The sequence below is a fragment of the Schistocerca americana genome, chromosome 6 (assembly GCF_021461395.2).
Source record: "Schistocerca americana isolate TAMUIC-IGC-003095 chromosome 6, iqSchAmer2.1, whole genome shotgun sequence".
NCBI lineage: Eukaryota > Metazoa > Arthropoda > Insecta > Orthoptera > Acrididae > Schistocerca > Schistocerca americana.
The window spans coordinates 263,739,026-263,763,203 of record NC_060124.1 but is presented as its reverse complement, the minus strand read 5'-3'; the positions used below and the strand labels follow the sequence as shown (position 1 = coordinate 263,763,203).

Below are 24,178 nucleotides of genomic sequence, written 5' to 3'. Positions count from 1 at the left end.
AACACATATTGATGACGTTATGAGGGGTAGAATACTAAGGCGAGTAAATGCTGGCCGAACACAGCAGGTCGTAGCACTGGCCCTCCTTGTGCCACAAAATGTGATCTCAAGATTATGGCAACGATTCCAGCAGACAGGAAACGTGTCCAGGCGCTACAGTACGCGACGCCCACACTGTACACCAACACAAGAAGACCGATATCTCACCATCAGTGCCCGCAGACGGCCTCGGAATACTGCAGGTAGCCTTGCTCGGGACCTTACCAGAAACTGGAACAGTTGTCTCCAGACACACAGTCTACAGATGACTGAACAGACATGGGTTATTCGCCCGGAGACCTGCAAGGTGCATTCCACTAACCGCTGGTCTCAGGAGAGCCCGTAAAGCCTGGTGTAAAGTACACAGTACACGCTGTTCACGAACGAGTCCAGGTATAGTCTGAACAGTGATTCTCGCCGGTTTTTCATGTGAACCAGGAACCAGATACCAACCCCTTAATGTCCTTGAAAGGGACCTGTATGGAGGTAATGGTTTGTTGGTGTGGGGTGGGATTATTATTGGTGCACGTGTATCCCTGCATGTCTTTGACAGATGAACTCTAACAGGCCAGGTGTATAGGGACGTCATTTTGTACCAGTATGTCCGTCTTTTCAGGGGTGCAGTGGGTCCCACCTTCCTCCTGGTGGATGATAACGCAACGCCCCACCAAGCTGCTCTCCTGGAGAAGTACCTTGAAACAGAAGATACCAGGTGAATGGAGGGGGCTGTCTGTTCTCGAGACCTAAACCCCATGGAGCACATCTGGGACGCTCTCGATCGATGCATCGCTGCACTTCAGGAGCTCCGACAGGAACTGGTGCAAGAATGGGTGGCTATACCCCAGCAGCTGCTCGACCACTTGATCCACAGTATGTCAACCCGTTGTGCGGCCTGTGTACGTGTGCATGGTGATCATATCCCATACTGATGTCGGGGTACATGTGCAGGAAACAGGGCGTTTTGTAGCACGTGTGTTTCGGGACGGTTTTCTCAACTTATCATCAATACCGTGCACTTACAGATCAGTGTTGTGTGTGTTCCCTGTGTGCCTCTTCTATCAGCGCCTGTTCAACGTGGCACCACATTCTGCAATTATCCCTAATTTATGAGCATGAGGGTAGTAGCTGCAACAACACAGAGACATTGCCATAGAGACGTTTATAAAATCGCGTTACATTATTTGTCGAGGTAGGCCCGCGACACTGCCGCGCCCAGCCCACCGCAACTGTTAGTTGTCAGCTTACGGCGACTCAGCTACAGTAACGAACAGTGTTGGTCCAATGTCTGCTTCGCGTACGATGAGAGGCCGTCCGCATTGCTATTACACGGGGACTTACCGTAGAGTCGCAGAGTGCCCTCCCCGCGGCCCAGCGAGTTGGTGGCGACGCAGTTGTAGGTGCCCACGTCACTGCGGCTGAAGCGCCTCACCACCAGCCACATGTACACCTTGTAGGATATCCGGCTCTCCCGTACCAGGTACTTGGGCCTGCAACAAAAGTAGAGACAGTCAAGCTCGACATGTTCACAGTAAGGGCGAACCCAACAGCAAGACATTTAGGCGTCTGTGGAGCGACTCTAGATAGGAGTATGTCGATACATTGCTTCGTTGTGCAGGTAAAATGTGTTGGTGTTACAACAAATAGTGGAATAGGAAATGTTCCAAACTCTCGTACATATGACTTAAAAAAATTATTACTAACTGATGAGGTAACATTATCTGATTTGTGTGATGCACTTAATGGATATCACAGATTTTATCACATCTGTGTGTTTCGGAGTATCTTGTTGATGGGTGAGGTGCTGTGAGACGAAGTCCATAAAAAAGGGTACTCCTAAAGAGAAGGCTCTGTATGTATAACAGTTTATTGAATAGAAATCAGACCAAAACTGAGTACGAAAGGTATTCAGCATCACGTACGTAAATTCGTGCATAGTACAAGAAACTTTCTGAGACTGGTTTATAAAGGGAGGTATGGACGACCAACAACATTCGAGGAAATTATCGAGTGCCTAAGAGAATTCTATGATCTTTCTGCCAGAAAGTCTAGCCACACTTCCGCCAGATAGTTTCATATGCCATATACAAATGCGCACCAGTTCCTACAGCAAAAATTGCAGTTTACGCACACAAAACCCAACTGATATACACACTGGTACCAAATGATAAACCAAGACGTTTGGACTCTTTAGTTACCATGCCAGACCGAATGTCTGCGGGTGATACATTCCTCATCCAACTTCGCTTCACTGACCAGGCAACCTTTTAACTTAGGGATAATTGAATACATGCAATGTGCGAATTTAGGGATTAACGGATCCGTCATATCACTAGGGAACTTCAGCGGGATGGCCCAAAGATATTAGTGTCGTGTGGGCTCATGGGTGACTGGATTACTACTTGTTCGTTTTTCGTCGGCAAGACGCCTATAACTACAGTAACAAAATGAAGCACCTACAGCCGCCCTTATGAATTCATTTATTGTGTAACTACCAGTTTCAGCGCTTCAGTGCACCATCTTCTGCCTTAATTGATGCTGAAGGTGTTATCACGATCCACATATACTGTTTATGAATGTCCAACGTAACTGGTCTACGCAGACTGTGATGTCGTCTCTCTGACCATCAACTGTCAACTGTGGACAGTTGATGGTTGGAGAGACGACATCACGGTTACAGATAGTCCGCGTAAACCAGTCACGTTAGCCACTGATGTATCGTATATATGGATCGTGATAACCCTTTCAGCATCAGCTAAGGCCGGAAGACGGTGCACTGAAGCACCAAAACTGCTAGCCATACAATAAATGACACCATAAGGGCGGTAGTGTATGTTTTATTTTCTTACAGTAGTGAACGACCGTAGTACCCCAGACCTCCAGTCGAAAGGATGGACGTACGAAGACTCAATAACTACAAATTATTGCCAGAACTTTTAGATGGTGCAGATGGCACCACCACAACTATGTCGCAACTACGAATCGTCAGGTTTATGCTAGATGATACACCATTCTCTGCCTCGTGATGACTGGGTGTTGTGTGCTGTCCTTAGGTTAGTTAGGTTTAAGTAGTTCTGAGTTCTAGGGGACTGATGACCATAGATGTTAGGTCCCATTGTGCTCAGAGCCATTTGAACCTTTTTTTATGCACCACCACCTCGGGGACTGCATGTTTGTATATTCCTATTTGGATACTTGAACACAGGAAGGAGTGACCCAGTTCCCTGGTCGCAACGGTAACCGATTTTTTTTCTGTTGGGATTCCTTAAAGTTATCAAACCTGTAAGAGAAGTATAGGTTTTCATTGACCTCTACGAAAAGATTACTAATACCATTTCCACCACTGATGATGGTATGCAGGAGCGAAAACGGCAAGAAACCGAGTACCGTCTTGATGTGCTTCGCGAGAGTGAATGTCCCCAGTTAGAGATGTACTAATTTGTGCAAAAGAGTCTCCTTTTCAATAAATTTTAGTATCTCTCTTTTTTCCATGTATCAAATATTTTTTAAAGGGACGTTATACGAACTATGTATATTTAGATGGACAATGTCATTCGGGCTGTTAATTGCTTCCCGTATCAGTTAATAATGCCAGTTCTAGAATTTACTTCACTACAGCTACATCTGCATCACAAATCCGCAATTAACACTTACGTGTTAGGCCAAGGGTTCATAGAATCACTTTCAAAGTGTTGCTCTACCATTCGACTCTCAAATAGCAAGTGGAAGAACTGAATACCTAAATCTTGAGCGTGAGCTCTGATTGCGTATGTTTTATTAAAATGGTCGTTTCTCGAATACATTCAAATGCATGTGAACCCCTAAGGGACCAAACTGCTGAGGTCATCGGTCCTTAGACTTACACACTACTGAAACTAACTTATGCTAATAAGAACACACACACCCGTGCCCGAGGGAGGACTCGAATTTCCGGCGGGAGGGGTCACGCAGTGCGTGACATGCCATGGCGCCTTGAACCGCGCGGCCACTCCACGTGGCGTCATTTTTCAATATACTGGTGGGAGTCAACAAAATATTTTTGTATTTGTAAGAGACAGGTTTTGAATCCATTTTCGTTTTATGATCTAGTCACAACGAGAAACGGTTTTGTTTTAAAGATTGACACACCCAGCTCACGTATCATACTCGCCACATACTCTCACATATTTCGCGATAATATGTAGCGAGTTGACCGTCTCTTGATTTTTTCGAACTACTCCGTCGAACCCGTAGGGCAAGGATCTCTAAATGTTTAGTCAGATTTACAACCTATGACTTTGTGTTACTTATTGTGTGACCGAAATTTAACGAAATGTTTTTCTAGCAGTCATGTGAAGGACAGCACAATTTTTGTTGTTTTGGTTCAACTGATACTCTCCATGCAAATATCACACACAGACTCGTAAATTGTTTAAATAGATTAAGAACAACAAAGAGCCAATAACACTTCCTTGGGAACTCTACATATTATTTTGGTTTCATGAGATGACATTGGGTCAGTTCATATGTGCTTGACAGGAAATCAGGTACCCATCTCACACAGCTGAGCTGATACTCCGCAAACTTGATATGTGAATACAAGCAGCTGGTGGGGCAAGGTGTTAAAATCCTTCTGAATATCGAGAAATATGAAATCAGCATGAGATTTGAGATCACCTGTCGATAGCTCTCTGTAGTGCTGATACAGCACGACACTAACTACAAGAACCTCTTCAAGTCTATCACGTCTCGAAGTTAGAAACAAAAAGCCTTGTTGTCTGACCACGAAAGACGAGGTTATTGCACAATTTTAGATATTATCCATCTTACTCAAAATAATGAGTTACTCATTAAAAAACTATATTCCTGGTTAGTTTCTGATCCGTCGTTAATTGTTTATGGTGAACTCTGTAGGGCATAAATGAATTATGTGTTTGCAGACAATGTGCTGCTGACCTATCGAGAGATCTGAATACAAGAGGAAAGATGGCGAACGAAGACGAGAAGTTTCAGTGAATTTCTTGATATATTTATCTCCAAAGTGTAACATTCCCTACAAGGAAACATTACAAATGTTCAAATGGCTCTGAGCACTATGGGACTTAACATCTGTGGTCATCAGTCACCTAGAACGTAGAACTACTTAAACCTAACTATCCTAAGGACATAACACACATCCGTGCCCGAGGCACGATTCGAACCTGCGACAGTAGCAGTCGCGTGGTTCCGGACTGTAGCGCCTAGAATCGCTCGCCACCGCGGCCGGCCAAGGAAAAAGTTGATGGAAATATACATTTAAGACTATTAAGAGCACGTACCTTCCGTTTGAAGTCACAGACGCGTCAGCACATCCTTTGCTGCACTGAGTTGAATGTTCTGTTTGTTACATGACTCGCAGGTAGTTCTTCTTCAATTTTATTTATGTCTTTCCCTACAGTATCTTTGTGAACAGACAACGATCTCTATTTTCTCAACGTTCTGAGAATGATTTGGAGCAAATAGCGTCCTTGTCGTTTCGTAATACCTTGCTTATTACGAATGTATGTAACAGGTCCAGAATGAATTTTCACTCAGAAGTAGAGTGTTTGCAGATTTTTAACTTACAGGCGATAAAAACTGTTTGCTGGGTAGGGACTCGAAACTGAGACCTTTGCCGGCCAGTACTGTACCGCATGAGCAGAGCACTTGTCTGCGAAATATAAAGGTTCCAAGTTCGAGCCCCGTCCGGCACAGTTTTAATATGTAAAACGTGTTTAACGGTGTGTGTGAGTTTTAACGAGACCATTCCTGCCATTGTCAGTTATTAAAGACTCTCCCAGTCCACAGGGCATGTTCTTCAGCTGCATAACGAAATAATAAGTCGAGAGTGGCTGTCATTTGTTAGTTCTGAGGCCATCAGAAATCAGTTTTGGATATCAGTCCTATATTCTAACTGCTTGTGAAGACTTCATGTAAAACGCTGTTGAGATAGCAGCAAATGCCGGTCCACAAGTCCTGGACACTTCCATCATCACGAAAGTTTCTTCACGCGCTTGAAAAAAATAATCAACGTCATACCCACACAAGATGTTCATTCGGCACTTGGATCTACTCACAGCCTTAATTTCACGATAAATGTGCACCGAGATGAGATTGTTTGCCACATAAAACTGTGCCATACAACCATCTTCACATTTTTCCAAAATTTTTGAAAGGCAGTCACCGTTTCTAGTGATTCGCAAATTAATTTAAATGCGTGAATCAAAAGCATGTTTACATAGGAAGGTAATTAAAAGATATTGATGTAAAACTTTTCTAATAAATTTACATTTTGCATTACAGTACGTAACTTCCAACCAAACAGTTGTTACCATATGTTTTACTCTAGTCACAGGAGAGTTTAGTTGCATTTTGCATCAAACAGATAAGATATTCGGAAGATATTCGATAAAGTGTCTTTCACTCTATTTAGACTTAAAACATGTCGATGTAAACAGTCAGCTTCTTTCCATCCAAGCGGTTCGATACTGTGACATTGGTTTTCCTGTATTTATGCCATTCCGAAATGGGAATTCTTTATTTTACGTGCACCTTTTAATCATAGTTATAGAACTACGAAAAGAGAAATTAATTACCCGTAAATTCTCAGGGCAGGGCTACATAAAAACGTATAAAATTAATAACTAACCCACAAATAATGCCATAAACGTACCATCGGAGGAGATAATGAACAATAGATTATACGTGGGATCATCGGTGGCCGCATAATTAATCGGCTTTGTGGCTTTAGTCCGGGTCCGGGTCCGGGGTTTGGACCGGCTGAGCTAATTCTGTTATTTATGTCTCACTCAGTCATATAGCTGCCACTGAGAATTTACATCTCTATCTACAGACGCACTACACAAGTCGCCGAACACTGCGTGGCGAATGGTAATTCCCACCAATTTCAGCCATCTTCAATTTTATTCGCATATCGAGCGATGGGAAACTGTCTGTAGGCTCTGTATACGCCATACTCTATCTTATCTCACTCCCAGGGTCTCTACGTGAGATAAAGATCGTGGCAGTTGAATTTTAGAAGAGTTTTTGCAGAGTCTCAGTGGTCTAAAATATTCGTAATAGTTAGAAGAGATCAACGCCAACTTTCTTCCAAATATTCTAATACAAAGTCCTCGTGCATCTCCGATACACATACGTGACGGCTATATTAGCCTATATGACCGTAGCACCGCGGCTCAGAATTCACATGACTATTTCTGCAATGTTTGCTTAATAAAGATTACAGATTCTGGAATAATACTTAGAGTAGTTTGCATAAGAATCATCATTTCCAGAAAAGCGCACTTTCAAATGTTCGTCCTACACGTCTAAGCTGGACATTCACCAGCCACCATACTACACTGGTGTGCAAGGCTTAAGGATTAAAGTAACTTTCGCTTGATTTACCACTGCCAGATAACGCAGCTCGATAAACTTACACTGTAAATAGAAAGAACTGATGCAGTATAGTTTATAAGGTAATTGAAAGAAATACAGATTGAAAGAACAAAAATGACACTTTTATTCTAAGTAAAAAAAAAAAAAATTGTCGGAAATCGCCGAAATTTATGGTGGTCCACTGGACATAATAAAAGGCGTGACGTGGTTTATAAAAGGGCGAGTGATCAGAACGAAATGTCAGGGGATGTGATAAGCTGATGGAGAAAGAAAGGCCGGCCGCTGTGGCAGAGCGGTTCTAAGCGCTTCAGTCCGGAACCACGCGACTGCTACGGTCGCAGGTTCGAATCCTGCCTCGCGCATGCATGTGTGTGTCCTTAGGTTAGCAAGGTTTAAGTAGTTCTAAGTCTAGGGGACTGAAGACCTCAGATATTAAGTCCCATAGTGTTCAGAGCCATTTGAACCATTATTTTAGAGAAAGAATTTGGAGTTGATATAGTAAAGATAGAAGAGCCAGTATTAAACTCAGAATTTAAAGAGCTTTGGGAGACTTCAAATCAAATAAGGCAGAAGGGGTAGGTAACATTCCATAGTAATTTCTGAAATCATTAACAGAAGTGGCAGCCGTACGATTATCAACTTGGTGTGTATAATATATAAGACCGGTAACAAATCACCCGACTTTCGGAAAAATGTCATTCACACAATTCCGAAGACTGGAGAGATAAGTGCGAAAACTATTGCACAATATGCTTCGTATTTCGTACATTCAAGATGCAGATCATAATATACACAGAAGTTTTGAAAAGGAAATTGTGGACCAGGAAGTTCTGCCGTTGCGCTTGATAATGGAAGCAACCCCGAAGAAATATCATAACACATTCATAAGATTTGTTCATCTGTGAAACGCGTTCGAGAATGTAAAATGCTGCAAGATGTTCAAAATTCTGGAGAAAATAGGAGTAAGGTATTTGGAAAACAGGTAATATACAATGTATACCAAACCAAGAGGGAATAATCACACTTGAAGAACAGGAAAGAAGTGCTCGGATTAAAAAGCGCGTAAGACAGGGATACAGTTTTTAACCCTTACTGTCAGGTTTATACATTGAAGAAGCTATGATGTAAATAAGAGGAAGGTTTAGGAGTGTGATGAAAATACAGGGCAAAGATCCGCTAATGACATCGTTATGCTCAGTGTGGGCGAAGAAGAATTGTAGGATCTTTCGAATGGAATGAATAGTCCAATTAATGTGCTTTGAGAATAAGGCGAAGAAAGACAAAAGTGATCAGAAGCAGACAATCGAAACAACAAAATTTTAGATCGGGAAGTAAAGTTAAATAAATCTTCCACTTTGGGAGTTTTAAGAGTAACTGAGTTATGGGCTATACATAATATTAGTTTTGATGTGTTTTTCCAGGCTAGTTGGGCTTGTGGAATTTTATTTTCAATCATCAACTTGTGCACATATCGTAATGGTGACTAATTTATACGCCACGATGGATTATTCCTTTGTAAGCCACACTATCAGACAGCTGACAATTCTTGTTACCGTTGGATATATTTTTATCACTGCAACATCCGCTGTAACACTGCATATAATGGGTCTTTGATGCGATTTTAAGTTATGTTACAGGCCATTATCCTTCATTATAACCTGCATCTTGGGAGATCACGGTATACAATCTGGCTCGCTCTCGGTGATGTTTTTAGCAACATGCCGTCCTAGTCTTGTTGGCACATAATATAAATTCATGTCGTTGCGTGACGCTAATGATGATGTTTTTCAATGCATATTCAACTCGTTTCCACATTTTGAACGATTGTGCAGTTATTGTACGTAATCGAAACGAGTCATCATGTTTTAATTTTGTAATGTGAATGGCGATCTAGGCAGTAAAGGACTCCATATCAAAAACTTTATCCAGTAAGTTACGTTAAGACTGATGTCTCCAACATGACAAAGTCAGGCTTCACTCCTTTCGGCAAGAAAGAATCGTCATCACGAATTTATACCGTTTCTTTCCAAACTCTCTAGCAGACGGCTTCTCCTCAACAGATGATTTATAAAATCACTCTGCTGTTGGATTTCTCAGCCAAAGAAGCTCTTCGAGCCAATTTCGTTCTGCAGGGGTATTTCTGACATACTTTGTGACACGAGTGGTACTTGCTGATACTCTAACATTTCTGGAACTGAAGTAATGGAAATGGAATACCACAGCCATATTTTCAAAATATTTATTACTCAGGCGACTAGTTTCAACGCTACATTTGCGTCGTCTTCAGATCTTGTTTATTAAGAAACAGTCTATATACTTACAAAGCCGGTGTCTAATAACTTAACTGATGTAAAAATGAGATACGACGAGTGTTTTTCACACCGTAAAAGGAAGAAAAGTCAACCAAAGTACCCTGTCAGTGTACACATAACATCGATATATAGAGTAGTAGAAAATGTATTCTAGTAATCGTGTGGTTATTAGCACATATGGAGAAGGTGGAAACTTCTAAGGTAACGGTTGCCTTACTTTAAACGACTACTGTACAAAACAACACAGTGTCTAAGAATTGCAAATTTTTGAAAGGAAAAAATATCGAACATGATCCAACTGATACATATTCATTGCTAAACAGCAAACGTGATAGAAGGTGTATAAGGTACGCAACATATCAGCAAGGAGTCCACCTGGTATTTACGTATGTTGTTGCGGATTTATGGTGCAGGTCAACAGCATACAAAGTATAAATCCATAGCAACATACGTAAATACGACATTTGGGTGAGACGAAATCCATGGAACGAAAGGAACAACCTGACCTGAAGGAGTTGGTTAACGTAAAACACCGTAAGTAACTGTCAGTGCTGGGATCTCAGGTTTCATGTGCACTATCTTATCCGTACGTAGCAAACGAAAAAGTGGTAAACGGTCCGCAGCTCGTGGTCGTGCGGTAGCGTTCTCGCTTCCCACGTCCGGGTTCCCGGGTTCGATTCCCGGCGGGGTCAGGGATTTTCTCTGCTTCGTGATGACTGGGTGTTATGTGCTGTCCTTAGGTTAGTAAGGTTTATGTAGCTCTAAGTTCTAGAGGACTGATGACCACAGATGTTAAGTCCCATAGTGCTCAGAGCCATTTGAACCATTTTTTAACTGTTAAACGGCAGAAAACTGAAACGAAAATAAAATCCAAAGACCGTCCTTTTGTATCTATACTTCATTTAATAAAAAACATCCTACGTAAAACTGGTTACATAATGTTACGCTAGATGTACCTGCAGCAATCCTAGGACGGTATGGTCCCATAATGTCTGACTGCACATAGCTAATGTAGTATCACATGTGGGGACTAAAATATGGAATACTATCATGTACCCCTTTCTTGAAATGGCGTAATCTCATGCTGAGTATAGAAAATGTTAATGTGTTTAAATTTGATTTATCCATCGACAAAATTTCTAAACCAATGTATCAGTTAAGTTTTCGTGAAAATTAACAATGTCTAAGGTACAGGGATGTTATTTGTCATACACGGATACAAAATTGCATTGACATTGGCAGTAGAGTAAATGAGTTGAGCATGTAAACTGAGCCGAATGGCTGCTCTATGTAGAGCATCGAGCAAAACAAGTAACGTAGTCGGCAGTGGGCATACTCGCAACATATTAAGTGTCGACATATAGGCAGTGGTCCGGAGCTTACACTGATGAAGCCCGTGTGTTCCCGGTCCTCGGTAATCCTCCAGATCCATCCATAAGGCAGCTGATGAGGTCCCCGCAACATGTCGAATGTGGCAGATAGCTAATTAAACCGTGCGTGGGATGGAGGCACATGTCGGGAAAATCACCTGTGCGACAATGCGGGAACTAACGAGCTCCTTAGTTATCTACGTAATTGGGCATGCGCCGCCCCAAATTGTCCAGTGTCCCCCCACCCTCGGTGCGTAACGCAGCTGCGCCCACCACGCACTCGTTGCTCTCGCATCTCGTCCCATGCCACAATATCTCCGCTCTTCTATATTGGTAACTCGGCCATTAGCTTCGACGTGCCATTCGCGTCACCTAGCCGCCACATCGCGTCCTACCTCTCCTGTGTGGCAGTTTAATGGATTGATTGACGGGCTGGAGGACACTTGTCAAGTTAATTGATCGATTAGCGTCACGTGCCTGCGCCATGCCGTCACCTGCATATTCTAGGCGCCGCTAACGGAGCAGGCATCTTAGGACTGTAGGGAATTCTGCATTTAGCGGGAAGGCCTCGTGGTAGGCGTTTAATACTTTCGACGAAATTTTACAACACATTAAAATAACATATAAATTCACCACTCTGCCGTTCTTATTTTCCTCGGGTATTTAGTATTTCGATAGGTTTGACACTGCCCACCAGGAATTCGTCTGCACCGACATTGTCTGAGTAGAAGCTGGATAAAAGCATTTTACTCCAATTTCTGCCACCCGCTACGGTTTAGTATTCTCTGTAGCTCCCCCGTCTTGTTAATGTTTTCACATGTTTCTCTATTCTCAGGTCGTGTAGACTACTATCTCCTCAGTTATCAGTCAACCTAATTTTCTACACCTCTTTAAAGTATGTAGCGTTTTGCTAGCAAATGAATATGTTATGTAAGTATACGGGGTGAATTTGAAAGATTCATTCGATCTCAGAGCTTTATATTTTCCAATTTACTACACGTACAAATGTAACTGATACATTAATAGAACCGTAAACCAGCCAAGTCACCATTTTGCACTGTATACAGATGTTCTAACAGTGCCCCACTTGTCACAGGACACACATCTAGGTTAAGTAAACTTCATTCCACTGCTTGTGTAGCAACATTCTTCTCAATTGAGGTGTTTGATGGACTATGGGCGTAAATCCGAAAAGTGCCTTTCCGGTAAAAGTGAGTTGAAGATGTGCATGTTTACATCTTACTGAAAAACGGTTGTATTTCAATGATGCCGGCCGAGGTGGCCGGGCGGTTCTAGGCGCTACAGTCTGGAACTGCGCGACCGCTACGGTCGCAGTTTCGAATCCTGCCTCGGGCATGGATGTGTGTGAAGTCCTTAGGTTACTTAGGTTTAAGTAGTTCTAAGTTCTAGGGGACTGATGACCTCAGAAGTTAAGTCCCATAGTGCTCAGTGCCATTTGAACCATTTCAATGATGTAATAATCCTGTCTTAGACCATACTTTTAGCATACAGAATCGCTCCTTACAACTGATGATATTTATTCCATTTGTGATATATTGTCCAAAATATGATGAATGGTTTATGCCCTATTTCCATCAAACCATGATACCTATACAAAATAAATGAAAATTGAGTAGAAAACTGCTTTTATTGTCCAGTTAAACTGTACATTAACAAAAAATACATGTTCATGGACATTATAGTTTGTGTTACTGTTCAGAATCAGTAGATTCTTCACTGTTTACTCTGCCTAGAAGTTCTTCATACCAGGCTTTTACTGTATCAGGAAGAAAGCGCATCAGGTCTTGAATGTCCTTCAACTTTGCTGCTGCAACAATTGGTTTTTGGTTTCTCTATTAATGACAAAAATAAAATATCTTCAGGCAGTCTTGTTGATTTCTTAATGAACGTAATGAGTATAGAGACCACCCAATTTGATTTTGAAGCATCGATGTGCCACCACTGGCAAAGTGCATCCTCGCATATGACTGCAACAGGAAAAGAAATTTCCCCTGTGGCTTTGATGAGAAGAAGCCCATTAAACGTTCCTTCCAATTGTCAATAACCTCACTTCCGTCAATGACTTGAAATAGCTCTGGTTTCTCCACGCATTGTTTAAGCATTATGGCATACCTTTCTTTTGAATATACAGTTTCCCTCTTCTTCAACTTTATTCCATCAATGCCATAATTCCCGTCGCACTGACTTATTTTTGTCTGTAAACTCATTTTCTGACTCATTACCACATACGTCACTCATTATATCACACAAGTTAACACGCAACGCACCTCAGAGTCGATACAATAACGTATACGCAGTATATAGGTGACAACTGCCTGTCATTCACTGCCTTAAGATGATTGCCTAGCCAACACGAAAAATATAGAGCTGAAATTTTCAGGTTGGGTAATTCAAATACGGAGGTAATGATTTAGCACGGAAAAAGGGCGTAAATCCAGTTACGCCCATACTCCATCACATTCCTCAATTGTTATCACAGCAGAATTGATGCGTTCTCTGAGCTGTACCAGTGTTCTTGACAGAGGGGGTACGCAAACACCGTCACGTAAACACTGTCCTTAATATACCCCCAAAAGAAAAATCCACAAGGCATTAAGTCAGGTGGCCTTTAGGTCCAAGGCTACAGAGCCAGATCATCTTGAGAACTACGCCCAGTTCAGCGATGTGGAGGTTCATTTTTTAGATACCGATGACCATGATGCTCCAACGAGGGGGTCCCTCCCCCCCCCCCTCCCTCTTACTGGAAGACGAAATTCTCTGGTTCAGCAGTCAGTTTAATGGAACGTTCCTTCCTTGCTGAATACCAGCTTAGAGGTGAAATGTTCATTCCATAGCGCTACCTGCTTTGTGATACAAAATCGAAGGCGTCGGTCATAATTTTCCTGATTTAACTGTTGAATGAACTGCAGAAAATACGGTTTGAAATGCAATCACCGTCGCAAAATCTTCCGCACAATTTGCTGCGATCTGTCAAGTTCATGGTTGGGGCGGGCCGTTGATTTGTTGGACGGTCGACAAAATTTTCCCTCATTCTGCGCACTGTTGCTTCTGGCACACTGATCAACCGTTCGCTTTCTGTTTACAGAGAGAACCAGTGTCCCTAAACCGTTGAAAATGGTTCAAATGGCTCTGAGCACTATGGGACTTAGCATCTGAGGTCATCAGTCCCCTAGAACTTACCTAACTAAAGACATCACACACAACCATGCCCCAGGCAGGATTCGAACCTGTGACAGCAGCGGTCGCGCAGTCCCAGACTGAAGCGCCTAGAACCACTCGTCCACATCGGCCCGCCCTAAACCGTTGATGTCAACGCCAAATTCTCTGTTTCCATGGAAATTCTTTTTTATAATTCCTTCCGAAAGCACGCTGCATGTCGTAAGAGATAAGCGTCTCGCGTGTTATAACGTACAAAAACTTTTTTGTTGCTTTGCCGCCATTTTGTCAAGGCACTGCCCTAGTAATACCAACTGGTGGCCACAACGCAAACGGGGTGAGTTTAGGATTCAATTATGCGTCGGCCATATATGTACACGTAATAGGTGGAAAAGTATCGAACTCTGAAAACGAATGAATCATTCATAACAGCCCTGTATGGTATTAGTATGAATAAAATAATGATATTTCAGTGGATTAATATTAATATCAATAGCAAGGAAAACTTGTATCTCTAACCGTGTATTGGTAGGATCTTTTATTACCATCACCACAGCTACTCCGTGAGGATGAAATTTTTCAGGCAGTTCTTGCTTACTTTCTCAGGGAACTGTTTCAGTCGCGTCTACGGAACAATGCCACTCCATTATGAACTTGAACATATAAACATGGTTATTAACAGAGAGTCAACAAAGGTATTCCACTATAAATGAATGACAGGCCATTTTGTCAAGACAACTGTCATTTTCGTGAACATTTCTGTTGCTTCTGTACCTGTGTACCGTGGCGATTCAGTACTTGCATTGTGTGACAGCGTGGGACTCGGGTTTTAGACTGTAAATTCCGCAGAAGTGTGTGGTTCACCTGTTTTATACAAAGTGCTATAAATTTAAATGGTAACTGATTGCGCTAGTATTTGCGCTCTGCCGAAAGTTGTCAGTTTGGGTAAATGTGGAGCGAGGCATTCGCGTGGTAGCGTTCGCGTGTTTTGTATTTCGTGGCCCACTCTTAAATATAAACTGAGGCCAAGCTGATGAATCACATTTCTTAGTGCTTGCTTTTAGATTTTATTGTGCTTAATAAAATCAGTGGAAATATAGTGGCCAATAATATTTTGAAAAGCAAAGCTGTTTCATCCATTGGTTATCATTACTTTTAAGAAATGTGTTGCTTCCCCATGTTGGGAAAATTGACTAGAAGACCTTGTTAGCGTAGAGGATTTGCTATACTTCAGTTTTACAGCAGCCTTGCAGTCTGAATCAGATTTTGAGTCCTTACGGAGCATTTTAATGACGGTTTAAGAAGTAATTTAATCCACAAACTGCAGTTTGCCACTCAAACACTGCGATGGGCTTCTGTCATCGAATTGTGGTAAACCAATTCGGTAGAAAATTTACTGAAGAGTTGGCCGTCGCCATTCTGAATTCCTTATACTGTAGTTATAAAACCTCAAACATTTGTTCCATTAAGTTTCCGGTGTGCAGCTGCAAGAAATCTCCTCCTTCTTCTAATGTTTCGGCCGTATAACGTCCAGCCATCTTCAGAGTGAGCCGCAAGACTGCCACTCCAGTGCTCGCTTCGTCCCTTTATACTGTTGTACCGCGCGACTGCGCATGCGGCCATAGAAGCAAATGCGCCAGAGACGTTGGTCGGCGGCTGAGACGTGCATAATGCGCCAGTTGTATCTATGACTCCGCAGTCGATCTGTGTTGGCATATCGATGTATCATTGTGAGCTGCACTGTGACGACGTCTTTGTGTCATGTGCCCGATTCCATGATTTGTCAAGATTGAAACCACTATCTCTATTTATTAAATTCGTCGTCAAGAGAATTTCAGTTGCCTACTTCACTATCTAGTCCCAAAAGGATGATGTAGTTGCCAAAATTTCGACGTTGTCATACAACATACTGTGAGCATTATCAATACAGTGCTCTGCCACTGCCTACTTGTTAGGTTGTAAAAGCCGAGTGTACCTCCGGTGTTCTGTACATCTTTTTGGACAGTACGAGTTGTTTGTCCGATGTAAGAAAAGCCACATTCACATGGAATTTTGTAAACGCTAGATTTTCGAAGCAGCAAATCATCTTTGACGGAGCCCACGAGTGCAGCTGTCTTGGGTGGAGGAGGAAAAATCACTTTTACTTTGTGTCTGCCGAGAATCCGTCCTATTTTTGATGAGAGGCTACCCACATATGGCAGGAAGGTCATCGATTTAAAGGTTTCTTCATCTTCTTCTGTTTTCTTTGTGGCCTCTTTCGGTTTCATTTTCAGTGCCCTCTGTATTTGTTGTGGAGAGTACCCATTGTCTTCAAACACTCTTTGTAAGTGGGAAAGTTAATCTTGCAGACTGCTTTCATCAGAAATACACTCCTGGAAATTGAAATAAGAACACCGTGAATTCATTGTCCCAGGAAGGGGAAACTTTATTGACACATTCCTGGGGTCAGATACATCACATGATCACACTGACAGAACCATAGACACAGGCAACAGAGCATGCACAATGTCGGCACTAGTACAGTGTATATCCACCTTTCGCAGCAATGCAGGCTGCTATTCTCCCATGGAGACGATCGTAGAGATGCTGGATGTAGTCCTGTGGAACGGCTTGCCATGCCATTTCCACCTGGCGCCTCAGTTGGACCATCGTTCGTGCTGGACGTGCAGAACGCGTGAGACGACGCTTCATCCAGTCTCAAACATGCTCAATGGGGGACAGATCCGGAGATCTTGCTGGCCAGGGTAGTTGACTTACACCTTCTAGAGCACGTTGGGTGGCACGGGATACATGCGGACGTGCATTGTCCTGTTGGAACAGCAAGTTCCCTTGCCGGTCTGTCGCGACGCCACTGGAGGCGGGCTGCACGATGTTGGGGCGTGAGCGGAAAACGGCCAAACGGTGTGCGGGACCGTAGCCCAGCTTCATGGAGACGGTTGCGAATGGTCCTCGCCGATACCCCAGGAGCAACAGTGTCCCTAATTTTCTGGGAAGTGGCGGTGCGGCCCCCTACGGCACTGCGTAGGATCCTACGGTCTTGGTGTGCATCCGTGCGTCGCTGCGGTCCGGTCCCAGGTCGACGGGCACGTGCACCTTCCGCCGACCACTGGCGACAACATCGATGTACTGTGGAGACCTCACGCCCCACGTGTTGAGCAATTCGGCGGTACGTCCACCCGGCCTCCCGCATGCCCACTATACGCCCTCGCTCAAAGTCCGTCAACTGCACATACGGTTCACTTCCACGCTGTCGCGGCATGCTACCAGTGTTAAAGACTGCGATGGAGCTCCGTATGGCACGGCAAACAGGCTGACACTGACGGCGGCGGTGCACAAATGCTGCGCAGCTAGCGCCATTCGACGGCCAACATCGCGGTTCCTGGTGTGTCCGCTGTGCCGTGCGTGTGATCATTGCTTGTACAGCCCTCTCGCAGTGTCCGGAGCAAGTATGGTGTCAATGTGTTCTTTTTTCCATTTCCAGGAGTGTAGTATGCGCTTTGTGGGTCAAAGTTCGGAGAGCACTCATTGTCTGGGCAGGATGGTGGCAGCTATTTGCACGTAAATAGAGATCGGTGTGCGTCGGCTTCCTGTACACTTCATGTCCCAAAGTGTTTTATACACTGCCATTTCACATAGCTAGATGGATCATGAATGGAAAGAACTGCCACAGTATAACAAGGACAGTAACTCAAAGAAATACAGTATCAGACGAACAGACATGACACTTTTATTCAAAGACTTATAGTGATTTATAATGGTTCCCTGACATTACAGAAGGCGAGACGTTGTTCTTAATAGGATGTGCGATCACCGTGGACTGCAATGCATGCCCTGCAAAGTGGTCCCATGCTAACCACAAGACTGGCAAGGAGCTGTCATGGTACGGAATTCCATTCAGCCAGCCGCGAGGTTGAAGTCGAGCAAGCAGAGACCCACATATGGCCACCCAAAGAATTTTGTGATTTCGGCTAAGACCGTACATCCATGTCCACCCGGCAAGCCGCGCGGTCTAGCGCGCTGCTTCCCGAGCGGGAAGGGGTGCCGGTTCAAAAATGGCTCAAATGGCTCTGAGTACTATGGGACTCAACATCTGAGGTCATCAATCCCCTATAGCTTAGAACTACTTAAACCTAACTAACCTAAGGACATCACACACATCCATGTCCGAGGCAGGATTCGAACCTGCGGCCGTAGCGGTCGCGTGGTTCCAGACTGAAGCGCCTAGAATCGCTCGGCCACAACGGCCGGCATCGGTGTAGGCAGACATGCCAGAATACATCTCCCAACCCATCCCACAAGAGCTCGATCGGATTTAATTCAGGGAACGGGCACGTCATTCAATTCGACGAATTTATTGCCGTTGCAAGAACTTTTCCACCTCCACCGTCCAGTGCAGTCGCGTATTGTCATGTATAAGAATGAAGTCAGAGCTGAATCAACCCCTGTGAAGTCGCACATGGAGAAGGATTATAGTGTTATAATAATGTTGACCAGTGTGTGCACCGTGTGTATAGGGCTGGAGGTCGCTACGCCTATGCAACGTTATGCCTCCGCACTCCATACCATCTGGACCACCAAAAGATCATGTTCGAAATTGCTCCTTGGTGCATTACGCTTTCCCAACGTCGGCCAGTTGAGAGTGCGCCAGGTGGTTGTCAGTTCAATGCTGAAAGAATGGAAAGCCCTTCCACAAGAGATCCTTTTTGCAACAATACCGCTTATTCTCTTTCGTAAGTTTTAGCGTCTGTTCGCTGAGATCTCACTGTTTGGAATGTCTGTTAGCGAGGAAAAACATCGGAGGCGGAAGATAACGAATATCCGAGGTAGAGGAAAATGCCGACGAGACAGCAGCCGTTGGGTACATTTTCGCCCGGTGGGTGCTTATCTCTCATTTAATTACGCTAATGGGAACAGCCGTCCCAAACGCGAGACCAGCGGCGATTGCGCCTTTCCGCAGCAGGAAGAGTTCACTTCCTCCCTCCCTCCCTCCCAACCCCGCTACCACCACCCCCCACCTCCACCACGGGGATGCCCATTCTATGCGGCTAGTTCCCCGCGGCGCGAAGCAGCCGGTGCTACGATCGCTCGCCAGGGAGCATCGATTAACCGAACCGCGAAATCGACACACAGTTGTTCCGTGGTTCTGCTCCAATAACAGGAGAAACACAGATACGGAGGCCTTTTACGCTGGAATACTTTGCACGAGGAATGTAATCGTTAATATCTCTTTGCATCTTCGTAAGAATCAGGGCCGCATGAATGATTTATTCGAATAATGAATTAACACGCAATACATAGGTACGTTTATGCGGCATCTTCCTTTAGACTTCGTCGACAAAGCGAGGAATACAAAACAGAGAAGGTAGTAAGAGAAATAGATGACGTATCACTAAGAGTATCGCAACAGTCCTGGACAATGTTTACGTGGTCATTAACTGGACAAATGAAGAACGATTGAGTGTTGATGGAACGTACACTATCGAATGAAAACCATCCGGAAACCACTAAGCAACGCAGAAAAGATCACTTCATGTGTAGAAATAGGCGGGAGGTATTCTGTTGTCAGTAGAGGAGCACTAGCACCAGATTCGGTCGCTGAACTTAGTTACTTCCAATGTGGACTACTCATTTAATGATATCTCACAATCAATCAGTGTCGTTTCAACCCATTTAAACTGGTCAAGTCGACTGTTGTCATTTTAGGCGGAATTACTAAGGTACATCCACAACTAAACCAAATCTACGCACACCTCATCTACTGACTGACTGGGAGAATCGAGTATTGCTGAGGGTGTTGTAAAATATAACATGAAATCAGCGCATAAAGGAATCACTCGTGAGTTACGAACTGATATCGACAGTCCAATTAGGACAATCCCTGTGCGCAGGGGTAGTAAAATGTTAACCTTCACGGCCTGGTATGCTAAATTGTTCAAATGGCTCTGAGCACTGTGGGACTTAACATCTGAGGTCATGAGTCCCCTAGAACTTAGAACTACTTAAACCTAACTAACCTAAAGACAGCACACACATCCATGCCCGAGGCAGGATTCTAACCTGCGACCGTAGCGGTCACGCGGTTCCAGACTGTAGCGCCTAGAACCGGTCGGTCACATCGACCAGCTGGGTACGCCACACTTATTAAAATATTCCGGAATATTACGTGGTCGGATGAAGGTCTTATTGAAATCCAACTATGTCCCCAGTGGTATTTTTTTTAGAAAAAAAGGTCAGATGCCCACCTTGAGTTGCTACTGAGCCATTAGCAAGCCTCGGTGTGCACTGGACCTTCAAAGAACGTATGAACCCCTATCCCTCCCCAACCACCCACTCTTAGACGTCCTTCGTAATAAGAAACTCTTGGCAACTTTCTGGCAATTCGATGGAAGGGTTTTGGTTAGGCGAATGCTCAGAGAACATTTTCTGACACCATATGCGTGAAGTATGGACGAAATGATGTTTCGCTATAGGGGTCTCTTTTGAGCTTAGTGTGTAGTTGAGGAACATTTCGGGGACGATTATTGTTTGTATGAAAATGACAACGCACCTCTTCATAAAGCAGGATCTCTGTGGCAATGGTTTGCGGCAAACAATATTCCTGGAATGGACTGGCCTGTGTTGAGTCCCGATCTGAACAAAATGGAACACTTTTGGGATGTGTTAGAACGTTCACTTCGCTCTAGACCAAGCGTCCAGCATCACTACCTTCTCTGGTTTCTGCCCTTGAGGAAGAACGTATTACCATTCCTCCTCAGCCATTCAGACACCTCATTGAAAGTGTTGCCAGCACTGTTGACTTCGTCATATTGGCGAAAGGAGGAAACATCCCGTATGAACGTCCACTAACAGGTGTACAGAAGCATTTGATCCATAAGTCTATACTAATCACCTTCTGTTTGATATATACAGGGTGGTCCATTGATAGTGACAGGGCCAAATATCTCCCGAAATAAGCATCAAACGAAAACACTACAAAGAACCAAACTCGTCTAGCTTGTGGGGGGAAACCAGATGGCGCTATGGTTGGCCCACTACATGGCGCTGCCACAGATCAAACGGATATCAACTGCGTTTTAAAAAAATTAGGAACCCGAATTTCTTATTACATATTCGTGTAGTACGTAAAGAAATATGAGTGTTTTAGTTGGACCACTTATTTCGCTTTGTGACAGATGGCGCTGTAATAGTCACAAACGTATAAATACGTGGTATCACGTAACATTCTGCCAGTGCGGTCGGTATTTGCTTCGAGATACATTACCCGTGTCAAAACGGACCGTTTACCAATTGCGGAAAATGTCGACATCGCGTTGATGTATGGGTATTGTCATTAAAATGCCCAACGGGCGTGTGCTATATATGCTGCTCAGTATCCTGGACAACATCATCCAAGTGTCCGGACCGTTCGCCGGATATTTTCGTTATTTAAGGACACAGGAAGTGTTCAGCCACATGTGAAACGTCAACCACGACCTGCAACAAATGATGATGCCCAAGTAGGTGTTTTAGCTGCAGTCGCGGCTAATCAGCACATCAATAGCGGACAAATTGAGCGAGATCGGGAATCTCAAAAACGTCGCTGTTGAGAATGCTACATCAACATCGATTGCACCCGTACCATCTTTCTATGCACCAGGAATTGCATGGCGACGACTTTGAACGTCGTGTACAGTTCTGCCACTGGGCACAAGGGAAATTACGGGACGATGACAAATTTTTTGCACGCGTTCTATTTAGCTACGAAGCGTCATTCACCAACAGCGGTAACGCAAACCGGCATAATATTTACTACTGGGCAACGGAAAACGCACGAGTGCTGTCACAAGTGGAACATCAGTGATCTTGGCGGGTTAATGTATGGTGCGGCGTTGTGGGAGAAAGGATAATTGGCTCCTATTTTATCGAAGGCAATCTAGATGGTGCAATGTATGCTGATTTCCTACGTAATGTTCTACCGATGTTACTACAAGATTTTTCTCTGTATGACACAATTGGCGATGTACTTCCAACATGATGGATGTCCGGCACATAGTTCGCATGCGGTTGAAGCGGTATTGAATAGTATATTTCATGACAGGTGGATTGGTCGTCGAAGCACCATACCATGGCCCGCACGTTCACCGGATCTGAAGTCCCGAATTTCTTTCTGTGGGGAAAGTTGAAGGATATTTGCTATCGTGATCCACCGACAATGCCTGACAACAGGCGTCAGCTCATTGTCAATGCATGTGCGAACATAACGGCAGGCGAACTACTCGCTGTTGAGAGGAATGGTTCAAATGGTTCAAATGGCTCTGGGCACTATGGGACTTAACATCTATGGTCATCAGTCCCCTAGAACTTAGAACTACTTAAACCTAACTAACCTAAGGACAGCACACAACACCCAGCCATCACGAGCCAGAGAAAGTCCCTGACCCCGCCGGGAATCGAACCCGGGAACCCGGGCGTGGGAAGCGAGAACGCTACCGCACGACCACGAGATGCGGGCTGGAGAGGAATGTCGTTACACGTATTGCCAAATGCGTTGAGGTTGACGGACATCATTTTGAGCGTTTATTGCATTAATGTGGTATTTACAGGTAATCACACTGTAACAGCATGCGTTCTCAGAAATGATGAGTTCACAAAGGTACATGTATCACATTGGGACAACCGAAATAAAATGTTGAAACGTACCTAAGTTCTGTATTTTAATTTAGAAAACCCACCTGTTACCATCTGTTCGTCTAAAATTGTGAGCCATATGTTTGTGACTATTACAGCACCATCTATCACAAAGCGAAGAAAGTGGTCCAACTAAAACATTCATATTTCTTTACGTACTACACGAATATGTAATAAAAAATGGGGGTTCCTATTTAAAAAAAGAAACGCAGTTGATATCCGTTTGACCTATGGCAGCGCCATCTAGCGGGCCAACCATAGCGCCATCTGGTTTCCCCCTTCAAGCTAGACAAGTTTCGTTCTATGAAGAGGCGCGTTGTCATGTTCATACAAACGATACGTGGTACACCACGGCACCCCCGCTGCTATCTGCTCTGTTTGCCTCCAGTACGCTCCTGCGGTGCGCTGCGAGGTTTATACTTGCCCTCCGGAGGAGATGCACTAGGCGCGCTGCATTTCAGCAGACATGCTCTAGTCCGGGGGTCGGGTTACTGGCAGACGGAGGCCACCTGCGCCTAATGAAATAGCTGTTGGCGACTTCACATGTCACTGCCGGTGGAGCACAGACGACAATTCATTTGGTGGCAAGCCCATTGCAACGCTTTCAGCTCTTCGGAATTTCGCATTTGGAACTGATGTATTTGCATAAGATGAAACTTACCTAAATTGCCAAACTTCTATGACTTCTTGGGCGTCGAGCCGTGCGGTATAGCTCTAGATATCTACACTGTAATTTTTAAAGTTGCAAGTTACTGACATTAAGTGTGGTACAGTAACTCCACCCTTGGTTATGAGCTACTGCAATTATTATTTCGTATCGGCTTTAACTATTGCCTGTCGGAATAGTATTTAAATATTCATTGTCCTTTTATTTAATGTTATGAGGTTGTATACAATTGTTTTTCATAGCCCTGAGGATTTTGGAGGTTACGTGTTCTATTTGTGATCTGAAGTTTCTGGTTACATATTTTTATTATTGTGTATCGTTTTTCATTGCCGTTTTTATTGACTACTGCTAGGTCTTCCAGTTAACATATTTGCTCTGAGCACTATGCGACTTAACCTCTAAGGTCATCAGTCGCATAGAACTTAGAACTACTTAAACCTAACTAACCTAACGACATCACACACATCTATGCCCGAGGCAGGATTCGAACCTGCGACCGTAGCGGTCGCTCGGCTCCAGACTGTAGCGCCCAGAACCGCTCGACCACCCTGGCC

The 24,178-nt window shown here is 44.0% G+C and overlaps 1 protein-coding gene across 1 annotated transcript in view; it reads right to left on the bottom strand.

Moving 5' to 3' along the window:
* The window catches only part of LOC124620084 (lachesin-like), a 342,172-nt gene that overhangs the window by 3,938 nt on the left and 314,056 nt on the right, over window positions 1–24,178 (bottom strand). Inside the window, exon 7 of the mRNA XM_047146751.1 lies at window positions 1,378–1,526. Coding sequence (XP_047002707.1) covers window positions 1,378–1,526 — 149 coding nt within the window. The remainder of the gene's footprint in view (window positions 1–1,377; window positions 1,527–24,178) is intronic.